This window comes from Protobothrops mucrosquamatus, unplaced genomic scaffold (genome assembly GCF_001527695.2).
Source record: "Protobothrops mucrosquamatus isolate PMUCROS unplaced genomic scaffold, P.Mucros_1.0 scaffold734, whole genome shotgun sequence".
Classification (NCBI taxonomy): domain Eukaryota; kingdom Metazoa; phylum Chordata; class Lepidosauria; order Squamata; family Viperidae; genus Protobothrops; species Protobothrops mucrosquamatus.
The window spans coordinates 101,682-122,109 of record NW_015387008.1 but is presented as its reverse complement, the minus strand read 5'-3'; the positions used below and the strand labels follow the sequence as shown (position 1 = coordinate 122,109).

The 20,428-nt window shown below is 39.1% G+C and overlaps 1 protein-coding gene across 2 annotated transcripts in view; it reads right to left on the bottom strand.

Annotated features, from left to right (window-relative positions):
- Positions 1-20,428, bottom strand: part of LOC107289609 (catalase-like) — a 51,033-nt gene that overhangs the window by 7,461 nt on the left and 23,144 nt on the right. The window contains exons 2-11 of one of the 2 annotated variants that reach the window (XM_029284577.1): positions 17,046-17,217; positions 15,446-15,556; positions 14,374-14,504; positions 11,084-11,188; positions 8,550-8,675; positions 7,557-7,748; positions 7,287-7,439; positions 6,096-6,234; positions 3,479-3,609; positions 1,405-1,512 (exon numbers count right to left, since the gene is read on the bottom strand). In XM_029284577.1, the coding sequence (XP_029140410.1) occupies positions 1,405-1,512; positions 3,479-3,609; positions 6,096-6,234; positions 7,287-7,439; positions 7,557-7,748; positions 8,550-8,675; positions 11,084-11,188; positions 14,374-14,504; positions 15,446-15,556; positions 17,046-17,217 (1,368 nt within the window). Of the gene's footprint in view, positions 1-1,404; positions 1,513-3,478; positions 3,610-6,095; positions 6,235-7,286; positions 7,440-7,556; positions 7,749-8,549; positions 8,676-11,083; positions 11,189-14,373; positions 14,505-15,445; positions 15,557-17,045; positions 17,218-20,428 lie in introns of those variants that run through there. The other variant, XM_015818395.1, reaches the window with a different exon arrangement.

The window sequence follows — 20,428 nt, the reverse complement described above, 5'->3', positions numbered from 1 at the left end:
AAATATTTAAAAGAAGGATTACCTTTTTGCCTCACCTGTTTCTCCTAGGTATTACACAAAATTTGGACGTAAAAGAAACTAATTTGATGTTGCACTGTTTAACTGCTGCCCGTTTGTTGATAGCTCAAAACTGGAAGAGTAAAATTTTACCAACAATGGAAGATTGGAGATTGAAAGTTTCGCATCTTGCTGAAATGGCTAAGATTTCAGCTTATCTGAAGAATCACTCAAATGAACAATTTTTATCTATATGGAGAAGATGGATTGTTTATATACAAAAGAAGCATAGAATAGTGGAATATAACTTAGGTTTTTAATTAACTGGTTTTTTTTTTCTTTTTTTTATATATATATCTCACTTATTCATGTAAAATTTATATACCTTGTGGAGTTAGAGATATTATTAATTGTTTACTTATATTTGAATACTATCCTGGGATTAGGTTTGGGAAGTCTCGGGGGGTGGGGGGGTGGGGGATGTGGGTTTTACATTATATTGTGTTATATTTGTGATGTTTTTTCTTTATGATGAAAATAATAAAATTTTTATTGAAAAAAAAAAAAAAGAAAAGAAATATCTATACTTAAAACAAAATAAACTCAACAATCATCCATATTTAAAGAAATACGATACTGCAGAGCATGCATACATCCATAATCCATAACACTAAACTGAAAAGAGAGATTTAGTTATACGTTATATATAGTTATACTTAACTAATACTATACACACACAAAACACACGTGTGTGTGTGTGTGTGCGTGTGGAGAGAGAGAGAGAGAGAGACAGAGACAGAGTGAGAGAGAGGCAGAGGGACAGAGAAAGCGAGAGAGTGAGTGAGTGAAAGAGAGTGAGTGTCCTTGACTTACAACCACAATAGCGGGACCAGAAAATTTATCATTAAACAGTGTAGATGTTAACTGGCTTATCATCTGATTGCACCCAATTTTGCCATGGTTGTTCAGCAAATCATCCATGGTCATTAAAGCAAGACATCACACAACCATGACTTGTGACCTCCTGCCAGCTTCTCCGCTGATTCCATTTGTCAGAAGACCTCTGAGAAGATTGCAAATGTGATCACGTGACTGCAGGACTGCCAAGGTCCCAGATCATGATCATGGGATTCCAGGGATGCTGAGATGTCATAAATCTGAAGACAGGTCATAGGTCATTTTTTGCTGCACTGTATAACTTTGAACAATAATTAAATGAATGGTCATTAAGTGAGGATCTTTATCCAGAATTGTATGCCAGCAGATGTGTAAGATCAAGAAAAGACATAGCTGCTTTAAGGAGTTATCAACAGATGATATCTGTGTACCCTGCATGACTCAAATCATATTTTGCCTCTTCAGTTGGAATCTCTGTACAACCTTGGGTTGTATTACATTGTTACTTACAGCTCTGTTCTGGATGAATAGCTGAGCATCCTTAAGATGGTTGGCAATGTTCTCACAAAGTCTCATGCGCTCTTCCTCATTCAGTACTTTGACAAAGAAGTCCCGTACCTTAATAAATAGTAAAAGCAAACGTTATACATATACCTTCTGCCACCTAATAGAAACTTTCTACAATTCCAATTTCATTAACAGTATCAACCTCAGCTATTAAATACATGGGAATAAACTGGTGGCTATTTACCAGTATCGTGGAATTCTCTCCACTGTTTAGAATGTGAAAAGTTCTGCCTTCTTTGAACCACCCCCAAATGCTATAAATAATGCATTGACAACTGACTGCCTCTTTAGCCAAAGCAACTCTCAGGACCACATCTGTATGAAGCAGCTTAACCTCCTACATCCTCAAATATTCCCTAATTTGCCTTGAAGACATTATTGACAGAACAAATAATAACCAATGTACAATCAGTCACTTAACAATCGTTTGAAATTATATCAGGAGCAGGACAGGTGCTTTGATCCCGTAGAGCGCATTTGGCTATCAGGAAATGCCATTCCACATCTCCACCATGATCACAGGACTGCATTTTAGATTCTTAGCAACCATCTTGCCTTTATGACTTGTTACAGCATCTCACAGTTCTGATTTGTGACAGTGTTTGCTGGTTACTGGCAAAAAACTCTCATGTTTTTTTTTAAAAGTGGGTTCCCTTAATGCAGTGGTGGCGAACCTATGGCACGGGTGCCAAAGGCGGCACTCAGAGCACTCTCTGTGGGCACGCTTGCCGTCGCCCCAGTAGTAGGCCTTCATCTGGGTTTTATAAAACCCTTTTGCTTTAGGCCTCCGCCGCCGTGTGCAAAAAAAAAAAAAGGTTCAATCAATCAGTCAATTTTAACTTCTCGCAGGAAAAAAAAAGATCTTGCAAAGTTGGAATTGATTGAACTTTTTAGTCCCACCCAGTCTGCTGTTACCACTGCAGCCACGCCTACCCAATGGGCCACACCCACCCAATTGGCCACACCCAGCCAATGGGCCACACCCACCCGGCACCCGATGATGCATAAGTGGTTTTTGGGTTGCAGTTTGGGCACTCGGTCTCTAAAAGATTCGCCATCACTGCCTTAATAGCTGTGGATTCATTTAATGACCACAGTGATTTGCTTAATAACTGCCACAAAAATGTTGTAAAATAAGGGCCCATTCATGAGAGTGCCTTGACTTACAACTGTAAATCCAGTCCCAATTGTGTTCATAAGTCCAGGACTACTTCTAAATATGTTTTATAAAGGAGGAGGGGATGGACATTTTTGAATGATCTGCAGTACAGAGGCCTAGCACATTATAGTAATTTTGGCCAAACCAGGAAAATAGCTTACTGGACTGATTCCAAGAGACCCAATAATCTCACTTTTATACATGGATCCACTTGTGGAGAAAATCGAGTGACAAAAGGCGAGAGCAAGCAGGAAACCAAAACTTAATTACTTGAGGATGGAATTATATCAAACAAGGGCTCCCAACTTTTTGTTTTAAATTAGGTGCTTGGACGACGTACAAAGAGAATATTGATGATACATTTACCTTCTAACAAAGAGAGAGAGAGAGAGAGAGAGAAACTGTGCTTACAGAGACATTTCCAAAATAAAACACAGGTAGTCCTCAATTTACGACTGCAATTGAGCCCAAAATTTATCATGCTAAGTGAGATGGTTGTTAAGTAGGTTTTGCCCCTTTTTACCACCTTTCTTGCCATATTTGCTAAATGAATCACTGCAGTTGTTAAGTTAGGAACAAAGTTGTTAAGTGAATATGGCTTCCCCATTGACTTTGCTGGTCAGAAGCTCGCAAAAGTTGATCATATGACCCGGGGACACTGCAGCCGTCATAAATATGAACCGGTTGCCAAGCATCCGAAAGTTGATTGTACATGATTATGGTATGCTGCAACGGTCGTAAATATGCAAAACGGTCATAAGTCACTTTTTTTCAACGCCGTTGTAACTTTGAATGGTCACTAAATGAACAGTTGTAAGTTGAAGACCACCTGTAACAGGGCATTTCTAGTTTATTTACTTGAGAGACATTATCCTCAACTGAACTATTAAAACGTTGTACATCTCCTGAGATAAATACACAGCTCTCCTTCAAAGCGGGCTGTTCCTCAGGGCCAGTAAAACTATTTGGATAATAGTTTGGAGCACCACCTAAGGGAAAAAAAATACAATATATTAGAAGCGGGACAGAAGCAGCAAAGAATGCAGGAGCATTAGCTCTGCAAGCACATCACCATGTCTTACAGCCAAAAATTAGTTTTTTCAAGCTAATGGCATTTCTACAATCCCTTTTCAGAGAACTGGATTCCTTCAGACTAAGGCTATTCTTAGCTGCTTCCAATTCCCAAAACAAACCAACAAAAAACTATTTAGGGCTTTGATTCTCTGTTCCTGTAATTATCTTGATAACGTAAGAAAAAAAAAGCTTGAAGGTAAAATTACTGTACATATATTTGTAATGTTAATTGACTCACAACCATATTGTAATGGCTAATGAAAACATTGTAATATTGTGGGTCTAGTAATTTGCTTCAGTAGCAATAAAAATAATGAATTCATTTATTATGCTAATTTTTGGCTCGTTTTAGAATCATTTGTGGGGTAAACATCAATGGACGTCTCAGATAAATGCTAAATTGGAGGTGGGGAGGCTGGAGGCTCTGAAACCTCTTCTGAAGTTCTCTGCCTTTGGTATACAACTTTATTTCAGTTATATAACAGTTGAAATGAAAAGCACATAACTGCAGTGTAAGGCTAAACTTTTTAAACTTCAGTACTCACCCACTCTGCTCCCCCAAAATGTGCATGTGTCTACTGCATATGTGTGGGTCCACGCACATAAGGATGGATGGATGAGAGAGAGATTGAGAGAGGGGGGAGGGAGATCCATCCATCAATGGTGCTCTAACCCACCTACAGCTTTTTTGTCATGTAATTTTTGAATTCTTGCATGAGATCCCATTCTTGTATTTCAACTCTAGGATAAGCCTGACATCTCAGAAGTTTCTTTTTAAAAAGTTACTGCTTTAGTAGGCAGTCCTCAACTTAGCACTGGTTGTTTAACAATCATTCGAAGTTACAACGGCCTTGGAAAAGATGTTTTACAGCCTACAAAGACTTTCAGCCACTGTAAAATGTTGTGCCATTCTCCCTCCCCCCCATTATCTCGATCTGGGTGCTTGGCAACCTGTTTACCCTAACAAACAGTTGCCAGGCCCTCTGCAATCAAGTCACCACCATTTGTAATCCTCTCTGTTGGGACTCCCTTCGGCAGAGTGCAGAACTCAGATTTTGAAGTTCATATAATATGCTTAACCAAACTATCTACATTCTAGTATACTTCAGGAATTTCTAACCTTCTTGAAACAATAGATACATTTGAATTTTTGAAAGCATAACAGAAATTTGTTAAAATGGTTGTTTAAGTATGATCATAAAACATGTTTTAAGAGCCTATATAAAGTGTAAAGCAGTGCTGGAAAAAAGAACCATGTTTTCTTTGCAGCATACTAGCTTTCCATTATCTGTTATTTGTGTGTACATAAAATAAATATATGTGTTATGACCCAGATAGTCAAGGTAAGGAAGGCCTCTAGAGAGTCCTTTATTTTGCTCAACAAATGGTCAAGCAAATGGCCCTACCAACAACCAGTAAGGCCACCGTGGAGACAGCCACCCTCAGTCCCCCAAACAACAGGCCCTATGGTATAAATAAAGCCCACAGAGTAGGAGCACGCTCACAGGGCAAGGTCCAAGGTTCCATGTCCAGTCCAGAAGGAAGAGTCCAGGCACAAGTCAATGGCAGTCCCAGGGCAAAGAAAAGGTCCAAGGCAAGAAGCAGTTCCAAAGCCCAGTGAAGCAAAGGCCAAAGCAGTCCACAAGAGAAGGGCTAGGACCAAGACAAAAAGGCAAAGGAGCAATCTTCCAAGCGAGGCAAGACAAACCGCAATGGGTATGAGTTGAAGCCAGGGGAGTGCAAGCCAAAGCAAACTATTGTTTCTGGCAAAGACTAACTCCCCATGGCTTCTCCTCAAGTTACTCCCCTCCAGGTGTTCCTTGTAAGGAGGGGTAAGACAACCTCCTCCTGAGTAGTCTTGCAGCCCTTCTCTGGGCTTGCCTACGCTCCACTCTCCTTGCCCTTGGATTGAGTGGAGGAGGCAGCTGTTCCTCATCAGAGAACTGCTGCCTATCAGCACCACTGCCGGTCAGCAGCCGATCCTCCCCTGTGTCTGTGCAAGCAGGCAGCTGTCCATCTGGTTGACCACCTCCCCCAATGCCTGAGGGGCCCAGGACAGGAGAAGTGCCATCCCTGTCGGACGGTCCCAGTTCCAACTCCTCCTCCTCTTCCTTTGAACTGGGCTCCGATGGGGCCATGACAGTACATTAGACACAAAGTTAAGCTCTGGTGTCAATGTAAATCAGGGGTAGTCAACCTTGGGTCTTTTATGACTCGTGGACTTCAACTCCCAGAATTCCTGAGCCAGCTGTGCTGGCTCAGGAATTCTGGGAGTTGAAGTCCACGAGTCATAAAAGAGCCAAGGTTGACTACCCCTGATGTAAATGAAGAAAAAGCAGTTGCAAAGGTTGCTCTAAATTACTGGCATAGCCTAGCTTCCAAATGTTATTTTCAGATTTACCCTGGTTATCAGAAATGCACATAAGTCCATCTCTCTGGTAATTGGCCACCTTAGTTCGGTATGGACAATTTACAGGAATCTGAAGGTAGTTGGGTCCCAGACGGTGTCCGTGGGTATCTCGATATGAGAAAAGACGACCCTAGAAAAATATACCACAGAGGTAAAAGGGAGGAAGCGGACAGTTTTTCCCCAGGTTTTTCTCATCACTGCCTGTATCATCACTGCTTTTGAAAGACTATTGCTGGTCCTACTCTACAGGAAAGAAAAATCTTGATTTCAGAGGACCCAAAAACATGGCCCAGAAGCAAACCTGTAGATTCAGATCAAAGGTATCTATTTAATATAGCACAGTGGTTCTCAACCTTTTTAATGCCGCGACCCCAACTGGTCGTAAGTCAAGGACTAAACCGGTCGTAAGTCGAGGACTAAACCGGTCGTAAGTCGAGGACTAAACCGGTCATAAGTCGAGGACTACCCAACCGGTCATAAGTCGAGGACTTTCCCTGCCCGGGAGCGCTGCGCATGCGTGGTTCCACCCCCTGCGCCGGCCGAGGCGTAGCTGGCAAGCGGCAGAGACGGAGCAGGCCGACCACCAGCTGGGCCAGCCCAAGGGAGGTAAGGCACCCGCCGGAAAAGGGGGAAAAATGGCGGACAAAAAAATGGCGGACAGCCTTGCTTGGCGACCCCCATGAAATGGTTGATCGACCCCAAATGGGGTCCCGACCCACAGGTTGAAAACCACTGATATAACAGAAAGTGGCAACAAAATTAGAAGGATGTCTTTGATGCTTTCTTTAGTATCCCTCAGATTCTTTCTTTTCTTTAAGTACTTTATAATCTAAATCCTTTAATTAATGATGTAATTAAATCTACAATCTTTCATCTCATTAACTATATCTGGAATAAGGATCTTATGCTGACCAAACAACTTCCTTGTGTCAAGCTCTGCGAATACCTAAGGTGCAAATAACGAATGGTGTTCTTTTTACCAATTGCTTTTATATTCAGAGGTGGGAACAAAAATCGCAACACACCACAAAATGAAAAGCATGGGATAAAGAACAAAACTTCTAATAACAAACAGATTGATGTTAGCATATTTTCATTTTTGTAAAAATGACCTTATTGAGAAACTGAGTTCCTAGTCTCGCAGTTAAATGAACAGGGGAAAAAAAAATCAATTCTGGTTACCTGTAACATTTTATCAGGGCTAGGTTCAATGCCTGGAGGCATGTTGCTTGGATCAAAGGCCAATTGTTCCACTTCAGAAAAATAATTGACGGGATTTTGGTTTAAGACAATTTTTCCCACAGGAACGAGAGGATAATCTTTGTGAGGCCAAACCTAGAAAATATGACCAAGATGTTTTATTATATCTAGCTTGGGCTTGCACAATATAGAAATGTATTTTTTTTCTACTCTGTGCTGTATACAGGAGAAAAGGTCACAAAAAATACTCACCTTTGTTACATCAAAAGGATTAAATGGAAACCATTCAGCTTGCTCAAATGTCATAACTTGAATATAAAAAGTCCAAGAGGGGAAGTTTCCATTAGCAATTGCATTGTAAAGATCACGCAGGCCATAATCCGGATCTTCAGAAGCCAATCTTTCTGCATCTTTGACAGGGAGGTTTTTAATTCCTTGATCAGTCTAAAAATATTGAAGTGCAATGTTAATTAGTAATTCGCTAGCAAAAAGTACTAAACGTAATTATAAATCTATGTCCAAAGATATATTGTGAAATTATGTGTACAGTACTATGCATGGAAGGAGTAAAATTAGCTACCAACAATTACTAAATGTAGAAATATTTATTCTTAATACACGCCTCAACCCATTAGGTCATCACAAGCAATGTGGTGGCCTAGTGGTGAAGACTCTTGCCTACCACTCAGAAGGTTGAGAGTTCAATCCTAGGTAATGGCAGATGTCTCTCTCTTTAGGGCGTAAAGAAAAAATGTCTGCTGCCAACTCCATGTAGGAGTCAGGAAGGGCAGTAAATGTTCAGCTCCATCCATTCATCCCGACCAGTAACAGCAATCTGCATTAAAACAGACTTCAGTTTAAAAATGAAAATGTTCTGTAAGAGAATGTTTATAAAGCTGCTATACAAGAAACAAATCTAGGTCTAAGGATATATTGTGAAATTATATGTAGGAAAAACAATATTATGGGTGGAAAGGGTAAAATTTTCCAATGTTATGAAGGAAATAGAAGATTTTTGCTAAAAATATTATTATTATTATTATTATTATTTAAAAATAGGAACGGATATGAATGCAATTGGCTTTGCCTAGCAATTAAGTGCATGGCTGATAAAAATTGAAAGAAATAAGTTACATGGAATCATAAGGAGCAAACTTTTGATGGCTCAACATTGAAGAGAAAATAGTAACAGACTTTTGATGGCTCAACCTTGAAGAGAAAATAGTAACAGTAGGCCATATTTACCTTTACATGAAATTTGCAGTATACTGCATTGTCGTAAGCATTGACTAGCTTAAAAGTATGTGACCCATAGCCGTTCATGTGACGGTGCCCATCTGGAATGCCACGATCGCTGAACATGATTGATACCTACATGAGCCGAAACAATGTACATAGCCATCTTTAATAAGAACACAGAGGCCAGATTCCATTGAACAGCTGTCTCTTCCTGCATAAATTGTATATTCCAGTTGTATTCTATACTTCATGCATATTCCCATCCAGCCCTATCCAATGTCTAGAATGTGATGTTGCAGTTTCATGACATTCATTCGAGAAACAAGAATAATTAATGCTCCTTGTAGAGAATGCCTCGTTTCCTTTTAGCATATTCAGAGGAAAAACAGTGTCTGCATCAGTTAGCAACACATTAAGGGANTGTATATTCCAGTTGTATTCTATACTTCATGCATATTCCCATCCAGCCCTATCCAATGTCTAGAATGTGATGTTGCAGTTTCATGACATTCATTCGAGAAACAAGAATAATTAATGCTCCTTGTAGAGAATGCCTCGTTTCCTTTTAGCATATTCAGAGGAAAAACAGTGTCTGCATCAGTTAGCAACACATTAAGGGAAGAAACAATCATGTACTCTGTTAAGTAAAAGTTACACAAAGGACGCAGTGTGGGGTAGTGATTAAGTCACCAGGTTAGAAACTAGGAGAATGTGAGTTCTAGCCCTGCCTTAGGCACAAAGCTAGCTGGGTAACCCTGGGCCAGTCACTGTTTCTCACCCCTAGAATGGAGGCAATGGCAAACAAGGGTTGTTGTTGTGGGGAAAATAGGAGGGAGGGGTATTTGGTATGTTTGCCATCTTGGGGAATTTATAAAAATAATAAAGGTGGGATTTAAAAAATACAATAAATATAAAACATGATCCTCACTCTTGAGGAGTGTTCAACTGCAAGCTTTTTATAGAAATCAATTGCAGATATACCACTTCACAGAAGGTATCTATGGAATAACCATTCAGAACAAGACCAGCAGTGTTTTTAATACTATCTGTTACTCACTTTTTTTCTTAAAACAAACCATCATTTTAATTTCTGTAATTACTGATTTTAAACATTGCTGGTTTTATTGTGATAGTTTTATTTGATGTATTTGTACTGCCTTTGTATTTATACTTTTCTTTTGGTAAATTGTAGGAGAAGGAGCTACACAATAAATAAGTAATATATCTACTACTGAAGCACAGTTTCTAAGGAACATCTCTGGACTATGTGCAACAAACGATTAAACTTAATTTAGGCATTAATCAAATAAAAGTATCTCCAATATCTTCCCAGTGGGGTTTTTTTACGGGTGTGTTTTTAGAACAGGCCCGTTATTTAATTCGATTTTAAAACAAACTATTTATTACCGTGGTTTTTAGTATCGCCTGTTCACCGCCCTGAATCCCGCAAGGGAGATAGGGCGGTATATAAATTTAATAAATAAAATAAATAAATAAATAAATAAATAAATTAAATCTAATGATATCTAAGAATATCCCAAATTTTTTTCCAGCCTGGAAATAAAAGAATTGGAGTTGCCTGTGTGAAGTTCAGTATTTCAAATACTAACTTGTGTTACTGAGCATTTATTACTGCAGTACTGCATTCTAACACTGTGTGGTGATGCAAGGGTTAGAATACAGTACTGCAGGCTGACTTTGCCTACAGCCAGGAGTTCAATTCTGAGTAGTTCAAGGTTGACTCAGTCTTCCATCTTTCCAGGGTCGGTAAAATGAGGACCCAGATTGTTGGGACAATATGCTGGCATTTATAAACTGCTCAGAGAGTGCTGTAAAGCACTATGGAGTGGTATATAAGGCTGAGTGCTATTGCTATTCTACTACAAATTCCCATAATTAAACATTCTAACTACAACCATATAATGGTAACACAGATTCTGCAAATATTTCCATGGGGAAATTTTGTAGTTTCTTATATGTTTAAGCAAGCTTTGAAATCAGTGTTGACTTTTTCTTAAAAAAAAAAAAAAAAGTCTTAAACCGGGCTAGCTTTATTTATAAAAAAAATCTTTCTAGCTGCTTTTTTATGTTATGAAATTTTTATTGATTTTGCAAATACAAGGTAGCAACAGATAAATAAAAAACAGGTGTTCTGCACCATAATTTATGGCTTTTATACACACTGTATGCACACATTCATATTTCTACTGGCAAAGACAAACCCATGAATTTCAAGAAATTCTAGATACTACCCTATCTTTCTTTCCTTCCCTTCATGTTTGCAAGAGTGGAACTAGAACAGAAATGGCTGAGTGCGGCTTTTTGGCTTTTATCCAAAAAAATGAAGATGCCATGGAAACTAAACCCAATTCTCTTCTCTCATGATAACTTTTTTAATGATGAGAAATGTAATTTAATATAGCAGCATAACAAGAATCAAGTCTTTAATTTGTTTCTCCTGGTCTCTGCCATTTTCTATGAGCTAAAGATGAAGAACAGAGGGCTTAAATGAAACAGGCTAAAAGGAGTTAAAATCTTACCTGGTGTAGAGACTCAGGACGAAGACTCCAGAAGTCCCATGCCATGTTTGGATCTTTCAGATGTGTCTGTGGATTCCTCTTTTGGGTATGGATAAAAGATGGAAACTAACAGAATACAAAAACAAAGAATTAAACTCTTATGAAAATATTAATTAAAATGAAGCTTGGCCCTAACAAGATAAATACTACTGAATCATACCACCCCATTAAAAATTTTGAAGAATCACATTTATAATTTGAGGATACTATTGAGCCAGCAAAAAGTAGTTTAACAATAGACAATTTTCTATTTTGGCTGACTTTAAAGACTGGCTGGAAGCTTTAAACCCCTGTAAAATTCTGATTATAAAAAAGAGTTAATAATTATTTTTCTGGATACAATTGTAAGTGACAATGTTACCATATAACATATAACAATTTAAGTAATCTGAATGCAGGTTCAATAATGGCATATTTTTCCCCATTTTACCTCTGATATTCAAGATGGGCAAACTGGAATTCCTATTATTTATTTAGCGTATGGCATATCATACATGAACTAGCAATATATATTAACATTTCAACTAGATTAGTAGAACCCAATAAAATATAAATGTTAAAAAGATCTATGTTCAAACAACAATGTCTAGGCCACCTAACCATTGAAGCACAGTGTCGTTTATATTAAAAAAATCAGATACTGGACCGGTAGATGCCCTCAGCTTATAGCCGATCACAATATGATCTACAGTTTGACATGGGACCCCACAGTCACACTGAAGAGAGGATGCTATGCAGTGGTGGGATTCAGCCGGTTTGCACTGGTTTGGCAGAACTGATACCTAATTTTTTGTTGAGTTCGGCGAATTGGTTATGATAAATCTGTGTTTTCCAGAACACACCTGGTTTTTGTTCAACTTCCTTCCAGGTGGGGGAAAAAATCCCTCCCCAAAAGTCCAAGAGAGGAGCAACGGAAACCAAACAGAGACGCGGTGCCTTCGATTATGTCAGCTGCCTGCCTGCCTCTTCCCTTTCACTCCCCTCCCGAGCCGGACTGCCATGCTACAGAGGATGGGCCTTACCTGGTCCTCCTCCGCCATTTTAGATCCGGGGGGAGTGACAGCTAAAGGCTCTGCCGCCATGGCGCAACAGCCACATCTGCTGCTGGAGGGGCTTTCTTCGGTCCCTGCTGCCTCCTTCTCCTCCAACTCCATGACCAGGGGGGCAAGCCTCCCCTGCTGCCTCCTTCCGCCCGCCCTGGTATCCCTCTACCAGCCCTCCATCACCACCACACTTTCTTGCCACCCTGCATCGGCCTATCTCTCCCTTCTCCATTCTGGAAATGGCAGCCCCATTTTCTGCTGCTTTCCTCCCAGCAGAAGGGATCGCTGCGCAGAGGAAGGAAGGAAGGAAGGAAGGAAGGAAGGAAGGAAGGAAGGAAGGAAGGAAGGAAGGAAGGAAGGAAGGAAGGAAGGAAGGAAGGAAGGCTTAAGGTCACCCAGGGAGGCAAAGGAAGTTACTGTAAGCCACCTTTCTCCCTTTTTCCCTTTCCTGGCTGGGATGGAGGCAACCCACACAGGCTGCTGCTTCGTGCAAGCGGGTGCGACGCTGGCAACCAAGGCTCCTCAGGGCCACTTGAGAAGTTTTGTTCCTGGGTGGTGGTGGGTGAAACTGACCACCCTGGCCCAGTTTTCACCTCTGCTTCTTCCTCGGGTGGCTTACTCTGCCCCCCCCCCCTTTACTTTTAGTGTTCAGGGAAGCCCATGCCTTTCTGTGTTTCTTAAGTTGCTCTTTGGGCAGAGAACCAGTTGTTAAATTATCTGATGTTATGCCCCATTTATACAGAGAGTTCTGTCAGACACCATGTGAGGTGTGAATCCTATTCAGGACTGTCCAATGCTGATATGATAGTTCAAAGCCCATCACCTTTTTGTGGGGTCATTTATATGTCTTCCTATGTCTGGACATTCAGTGACCCATTTGTCTTTCCATTGGGGATTGATATTAAAGTTGTTGGGCAGATGTTGTGCAAGTGCCAGTGGGGGCTTCCTGGATTTGAGTATCCCAACTGTTGGCAGCCAGACTACTCTGTACAGACTTTCCTGGCTTTCAAAATACATGGAACCCTTTTCCCTTGCAACATATGGTATCATTATTGCTGAAAAATCTGTGAAACAATTCTATCCTATTTTGAAACAGAAAACACCTAAACCTTGTAGCTTACATTCTAAAATAAAGATTTCTTTCCCACCCCAAACTGAAAATCCAATGATTACAATGCAGCCCTTTTAATAAAATTTATTGCTTGCTTGATTTCATGTATGCTCACTACAACAGAGAACTGCTTGCAGTTTGCAATACAGTATCAATGAGCTCCAGGTGCCCTGAAGAAACTATAATGGCAGGTTCTAAAACAATGGCCACACTTATTACGCTCTAAGGCAGTGAGACCGAGTGCAACCCAGAAACCACTTATGCATCATCGGGTGCCGGGTGGGTGTGGCCCATTGGCTGGGTGTGGCCAATTGGGTGGGTGTGGCCCATTGGGTAGGTGTGGCTGCAGTGGTAACAGCAGACTGGGTGGGACTAAAAAGTTCAATCAATCAATTCCAACTTTGCAAGATCTTTTTTTTTCCTGCGAGAAGTTAAAATTGACTGATTGATTGAACCTTTTTTTTTTGCATTCGGCGGCGGAGGCCTAAAGCGAAAAGGTTTTATAAAACCCAGATGAAGGCCTAGTACTGGGGCGACGGCGAGCGTGCCCACAGAGAGCGCTCTGAGTGCCGCCTCTGGCACCCGTGCCATAGGTTCGCCACCACTGCTCTAAGGTCTTTGGCAAAAACCTGATTGAAAGTACATTTTTTTATTTAGACTACAGAAATTCTTGGTTTTGACAAGTTAATTTTCTTTCCTCTCAGAGGATTATATTTAGATGATGATGCTCAGTTTTGCAAACTGAATATTTGCAAACTCTTTAGTACCATCTCATTTTAATAAAATTTTGAATGTCGAACAATCGTCAAGAGGAACCTAAATGGGAAATAATACAAGTCAGGAATATTTATTTACAGTTAATTCCATGTGCTCTCATATGTGTGGCATCACTGCCATTGGAACATTTGAGATGGGCTATTTATTTTTATTATTATACACATTCAAATGGCCTAGAAGACCCATCAAGATAACAACTGAGAACCTATAAAATATAAAATACACTTTTCAGAAGATGTTGCTTTAGATATACACAATCTTCTTTTTATTTACTTTTTAGGCTCCCACAAATCATAAATATCAATTATGTTCCAATTTACCAGCATTGCATCTCTAATGAAGAAAACGGGAGTGTTGTTCCCTACAAGATCCCAATTTCCATCTTCAGTGTAGAATTTCATTGCAAAACCTCGAGGGTCACGCACTGTGTCAGCTGAGCCAGATTCCCCAGCTTAAAAAAAAATTAAAAATTCCCATGATTAAATTCTATGCACACAGTCTAATACCTTGACCAACTTTTTTATGTATTTACTTACTGTGGAATCTATAATCCATATGGTTGACATTTAAGAGAGAAAGAGCAGAAATAGAATTGGACAGAAGTAATTTAAAGCTCAGAGGATGGCAGAAGGCTAGGAAGGGATGACTTGGAAAAATTACTTACAAATTATCTTTTAAATTCAAATAATTTAATGTGTTCACTAACTACATGTAGAAAAAGCACTTATGAAATATTTGTCAAATTTACACCTTGGTTTCATTGCTTTAAATTTATTGGAGATGCCCTTTCAGCAGACTCTGGACAGCTTAGAAAATATAATACTAAATTAAAACAATTAAAAACATAGAATAAAACAAAGGCAATACAAATTAAAAAACAATAATTTCAATCAAACTGCCAAATAATTATATATCATTCTTTCAGATACATGCAGACATAAATATCCTTTAGAGAAAGAATATACTTGTATTTTGGGTATTCATAAAACTTGCTCAAAAATACACATGCATTGATCCTTTCCTGCAGTAGCCTATTTAATAACATTCTATTAAAATTTTAGAAAAATATAAAGAATCAACATTTCATATTGAAGGTGTTATTTATTAAATGACATTGCCCAGTATCAATTAAAAACAGCACATAAACATCCACTGAAATAGATTACACACAGTGCTTTTTTTCTAAAAAAAAAAAAAAAAAAAAGTGCTGGAACTCACACAAGTCATACAACCCGGCTTGCCTACTCTATAAGGTTCCATCCAAAAAAGGTGCCGTAACTCCGTTCTGGGCGTTCTATGAGAAAAAAAGCCCTGCATATAACATATTCAATGAAACTCCTTTATATATGAAGCAAATAAATAACATACACTGAAAGTATGCAAGATCCTTACCAACAGTTGAAAATCGAATTGCCATTGGAGTTTTTTGGCCTATGTGCTCAAATATCTTTGCCTTGCAGTATATGGTGATATCATGAGTCACTTCAAAATAGCCAAATGCTCCTGAAAAATTAAAAGGAGTTACTCTATTAAAATGAAAAAGATTATTCCAAAGTCTGTAGATTTGGAAAGAATATTAGTTATGGTAAAAGAAATATTATCAGGGGTTTGCATGTACGCATTTTTATGCTTTTTTTGGAAATGTTTATTGTTACTGTAAATATAGCAGCTCCTTTTAATGAAGAATCTCTGATTCAACAAAGGATTCTGCTAACAAAAAGGAAGAAATCAACTTTCACTCATTTTTCCTTCTTTTCCCCTTCTCATACTAATATAAAGCAAATCAAACAATTATTTGATTGTGTGCCATTGCACACAAATGTTTTTACAGACTGAACAATGGTAATTTCTAAATATTTTTACCTGTAGCATATCATTTTTAATTGGATTAGATTTGTACGTAGAAAGGGTGATTACATGCAAAAAAAAAGATTCTAAATTAAATATGCTTAGATCAATATGAACCTCTGAATGATAAATACATTTCTGGAGCAATAAATGCAAAGAATTTGACAATATAATATTTCTCAATTTTCTTTTAAAAATTCTGAGAAAATATTATGAGTCAACTGAAAGTTGACAAGTAAACTAGGTAAATAAGTGCTCAGTACATATGACACAACTAAGCAAGGATTCAGTAGAATAAATCATGATCTATAAATAATGCAGTATTATAGAACAAAATGAAAAAAATAGAAAACAAATCTCTTTCTCCAACATTGCGGAAAGTTAATCTGATTCTAATATTTCCTGGTTACTTCTGTTCACAAATCTATTATCCATAAACAGATTAGTTAATCACAATTTTAATGTTTCAATCTTTTAAAGAAAAAATCTTAAATGTTATTAAATTGTATCAATTAGCAAAATAAGACCAGAAAGATAAATAAAAGTAAGATAAAAACATAAGTTTAAACTATCACAAATAGATAGATTCTAGATCAGCAGTTCTCAACCTATGGGTCGCGACCCCATTTGGGGTGGATTGACCATTTCACGGGGGTCGCCAAGCAAGGCTGTCCGCCATTTTTTCCCCTTTTCCGGCGGGTGCCTTACCTCCCTTGGGCTGGGCCAGCTGGTGGTTGGCCTGCTCTGTCTTTGCCGCTTGCCAGCTACGCCTCGGCCGGCGCAGAGGGCAGAACCACGCATGTGCGGCGCTCCCGGGCAGGGAAAGTCCTCGACTTACGACCGGTTGGGTAGTCCTCGACTTACGACCGGTTTAGTCCTCGACTTACGACCGGTTTAGTCCTTGACTTACGACCGGTTTAGTCCTCGACTTACGACCGGTTGGGGGTCGCGGCATTAAAAAGGTTGAGAACCACTGTTATAGATAATTCAAACTCCAATGAAGAAAAGCAGTGGCAAAAATAAATATTGCATTGACTATCGTTGGTTGCCTCACAGACTACTGTATAAGCATCACAGAAAGATTCCTGAATAAGTTGATTAAAAGCATAAGAGGCACAGACACAATGGAAATTCAAAAACTAACCGGCTCCTTTGGCATGGACAACTCTCTCGGGAATCCTCTCTCGGTCAAAGTGTGCCATCTCATCGGTGAAAACCACATCCTGAACCAGGAGTGGACCTCTTGGACCAACGGTTAGGACATTCAGCTTGTCTCCCACTGGGATTCCTGCTCCTGTGGTTAAGCAATCGCATTCCTAGGTTCAAAACAAGAATCACAATTATAACAATAAAAACTTTCACAGCTTTTTTGTGGTCACTTGAAAGCAATCCCAGATTAATTTGACAGACAAAATCTGTCTGCCTTTCATCTGTAGCTTCAGGAAAACTGGAGACATTATTTCATAATATGAATTAAGAGATTAGCCATGCATCAAGAAAATATAATTTTAATTTTAAATTTGGCTAGTGGTAAAACACAGAAGTGTCCGGTGCAGGAAAGCATGAGTCAGGATAGAGTTTGAAAGCACTGAGAGAGTATTCCATGCAATCTATATACAACAATCTGATCTACTAATGGTCAAGGCAAATTGGTGCCAGATAAGAGTCAATAGACTTCGGGGGGGGGGGCTGGATGTAGGTCTCTTCCGGGGGCATACGGACTCTAGACTGATGTGTTTGACCCCGCCCTGAGGTTCAGTCTGGTCATCTCCTACAAGGAGATGGGTTTCCTATTGAGTGGTATATTTTCATGTAAGCAATCACCTGTACCTAAAGCATGAAACATTTGCTTTTATATAATTAATTTCCCAATATAAAGCACCTACAAAGTTGCTTGCACATAAACAAAGATATATATATATTGCTCCTAGAAGCACGAAGCCGAAAACACCAGCCTGAAGATGACGAATGGGACTTTGTCGAAACGTCGCCAAAACACTTCCATCCCTTCACTCCTCCCTTTTTAATATAAAAGCTGAATAGGCTCAGGGACTCTTGAAGAGGGGAATATAGTCAGAAGGTAAAGGTTTTAAAATCATTGCTTTAGCTGGTTTATCATTATAGATAGGAGTGGCAGCAAAAATTGGTCCGGATATAGTGGATCTAACAATTCTCTAAATAAGCGGGATAAGGTATGATAAACACAACAACCCTCCTAAGGCCAAAACCACAATGAACACTATCCTTTTCCAATTATCAAACATTCCTGAAAACCATCCTCCAACATCCAGTGCTCCTGTCCATGTCTGGACAGGGACATGAGCCAACTTTCGCATTCTGTCAGTGACTTCTTTGACATATTCCTTATATGTAATGTCAGACTGGGGACTAATTCCAAGTCAAATTAAAATAAGAAGTGATGTTCTCTCGAGCTTCACATTTAAAAATGAAACAATTCTTTTGGGCCAGATCAATAAAAAAAAGAGTCTTTGATACTCAGAGAATCTCAATTGTGGTTTATAGTTCATGAAAATCAGCTTGAACCCATATTTGTATCTAGTTCAATTGATAGCGAGTTCAAATGATGCTAAAAAAAATCTGTTGGTCTAGTTATTTTGAAGCATACCGGGTTGCAGGAATCCTTTGAATGTGCCAGGTTGGGTAGGATGTGCAAACATATTTGGCGTTTAATGAGTAGGCCTGTCTCCACACTTAGTCCAATTAGCTTGATTATAGTCAATAACTTTACATGCATCAAAGAAGATTCTGGCACTTGTCCATAAGTCTCATGTGATTCTTCCCCAAAAGGTAATGTCTGTATGTCCCTCCATATGTCCAGATTTGAAGTTGTTGGTAAAGTTGTTGGTCATAATAAGTGACCCTGTTGCCCCTTTGCAAGTTGAATACGTAGTCTTGTTATAAACACAACTCCCTTTTGTTCCTTAAAGCTCGTGATCCTTACTTCTACCAAAGAAGGTATGAGGGAAACAACAGTAGCAGAATAAAAATATTGCAATACATAGTCCAGGTTCTAGGAACACAATTTCCAGGGTAGTCCAATCCATTGAGGTGTTTCTCCTACTTATATGGAAACAGTTAACTGGCGAGGCAGGTTGAAATTTCATTTTCAGGCCGTTCAGCTGCAGAGCTTGTCACTGGAGAGGGAATGATGGGACTTTCCATGGACTCACACCTTGATTCCTTAAATCAGGAGGGCTTGGCATGGTTGAGACCACTCAGGACTGGTATTTCTAGGTGACAGTTCTTTTCACCTGAACCCACTCTCCAGGAACAACAATGGCCAGAGATAGGTGGTAGGGCAGCCTGGGCCTGTTCTGAGCTAGAAGACAAAACCTGCGCCAGATTATGCAAACATTGAATAACTTTCTTCTCTTCTTCACTGACATTCTTGAACCTTCATATAACAAAAGCCTCCCATACATCATTTCAAAGGGACAAAGACAGCTTTCCAGTTAAGGTCTATATTGAAATGGCCTCACCACTAAATGTTGTAAAGCTTTTTATTTACTTGTATTCATATATCATATATTTATCACAGGTTTGTTTAACTAAAGTATATATACAACCATCCTGGTTCTTTTTTTCTTTCTTTTTTTTGTAAAAAAGTATCAACCATCCCTCGCACCCCCTTTCAGGGGCTGTTTCTGTGTCCTAGCTATTGCTTTTCTTTCTTTCTTTCTTTCTTTCTTTCTTTCTTTCTTTCTTTCTTTCTTTCTCTTTCTTTCTTTCTTTCTTTCTTTCTTTCTTTCTTTCTTTCTTTCTTTCTTTCTTTCTTTCTTTCTTTCTTTCTTTCTAACATCCGTCTCCAATCTTGCAACATCCACTTCCCACTTTCTTCTATTTTTTCTCTTTCCATCGCATGTTTGAGCTCACCACATTAATGACAGTCTCCCTGCTTAATGCATGCAATTCACAAGTCTGTGCAAACCCACTTAAAAGCAACTTTCCTGCTTCTTCCTTCTATTATCCATTCTTTCACTTCACTTCCACCACTTTGGCCTAACTTCTTTCTTTTTTTCTTCCACAAGGACATTTTTTTAATCAACTTTACATGAGCCAACTCTTTCCCTCTACTATTAATCAATCCTCTTAGTTTCTCTTCTCCAAAAGTATTCAAGATTCCATAAGCATACTTGGAGTCAGTGTATATGTTCCCCTTCTCCCTTATTAACAACCTCAGAGCCTGCTGTAAGGCATAAAATCCACAGGATTGTGCTGACTAAGGGAAGGAAATTCTTCTAGCCTCCACTAACATTTTCTCCTCCCCATCTACTATCGCATCTTCATCATGTCTCTCTTTTTCTTTTTCTTTTCTTTTTCCCAATTCCTTTGCTATGAACAAGTGTTTACCTCCTTTCGGCTTTCTGATTTAAAATTACCCACACTTAGCCACCAAGACTTCCCAAATGTCAACTTTAGACAGAAATGCCACTGGCTGCCTCTTTCCCCCCACTTCTGGGTCAAAACCTCCTCCAAGCCATCCCTTTGTCTGTATTTACAAACAAA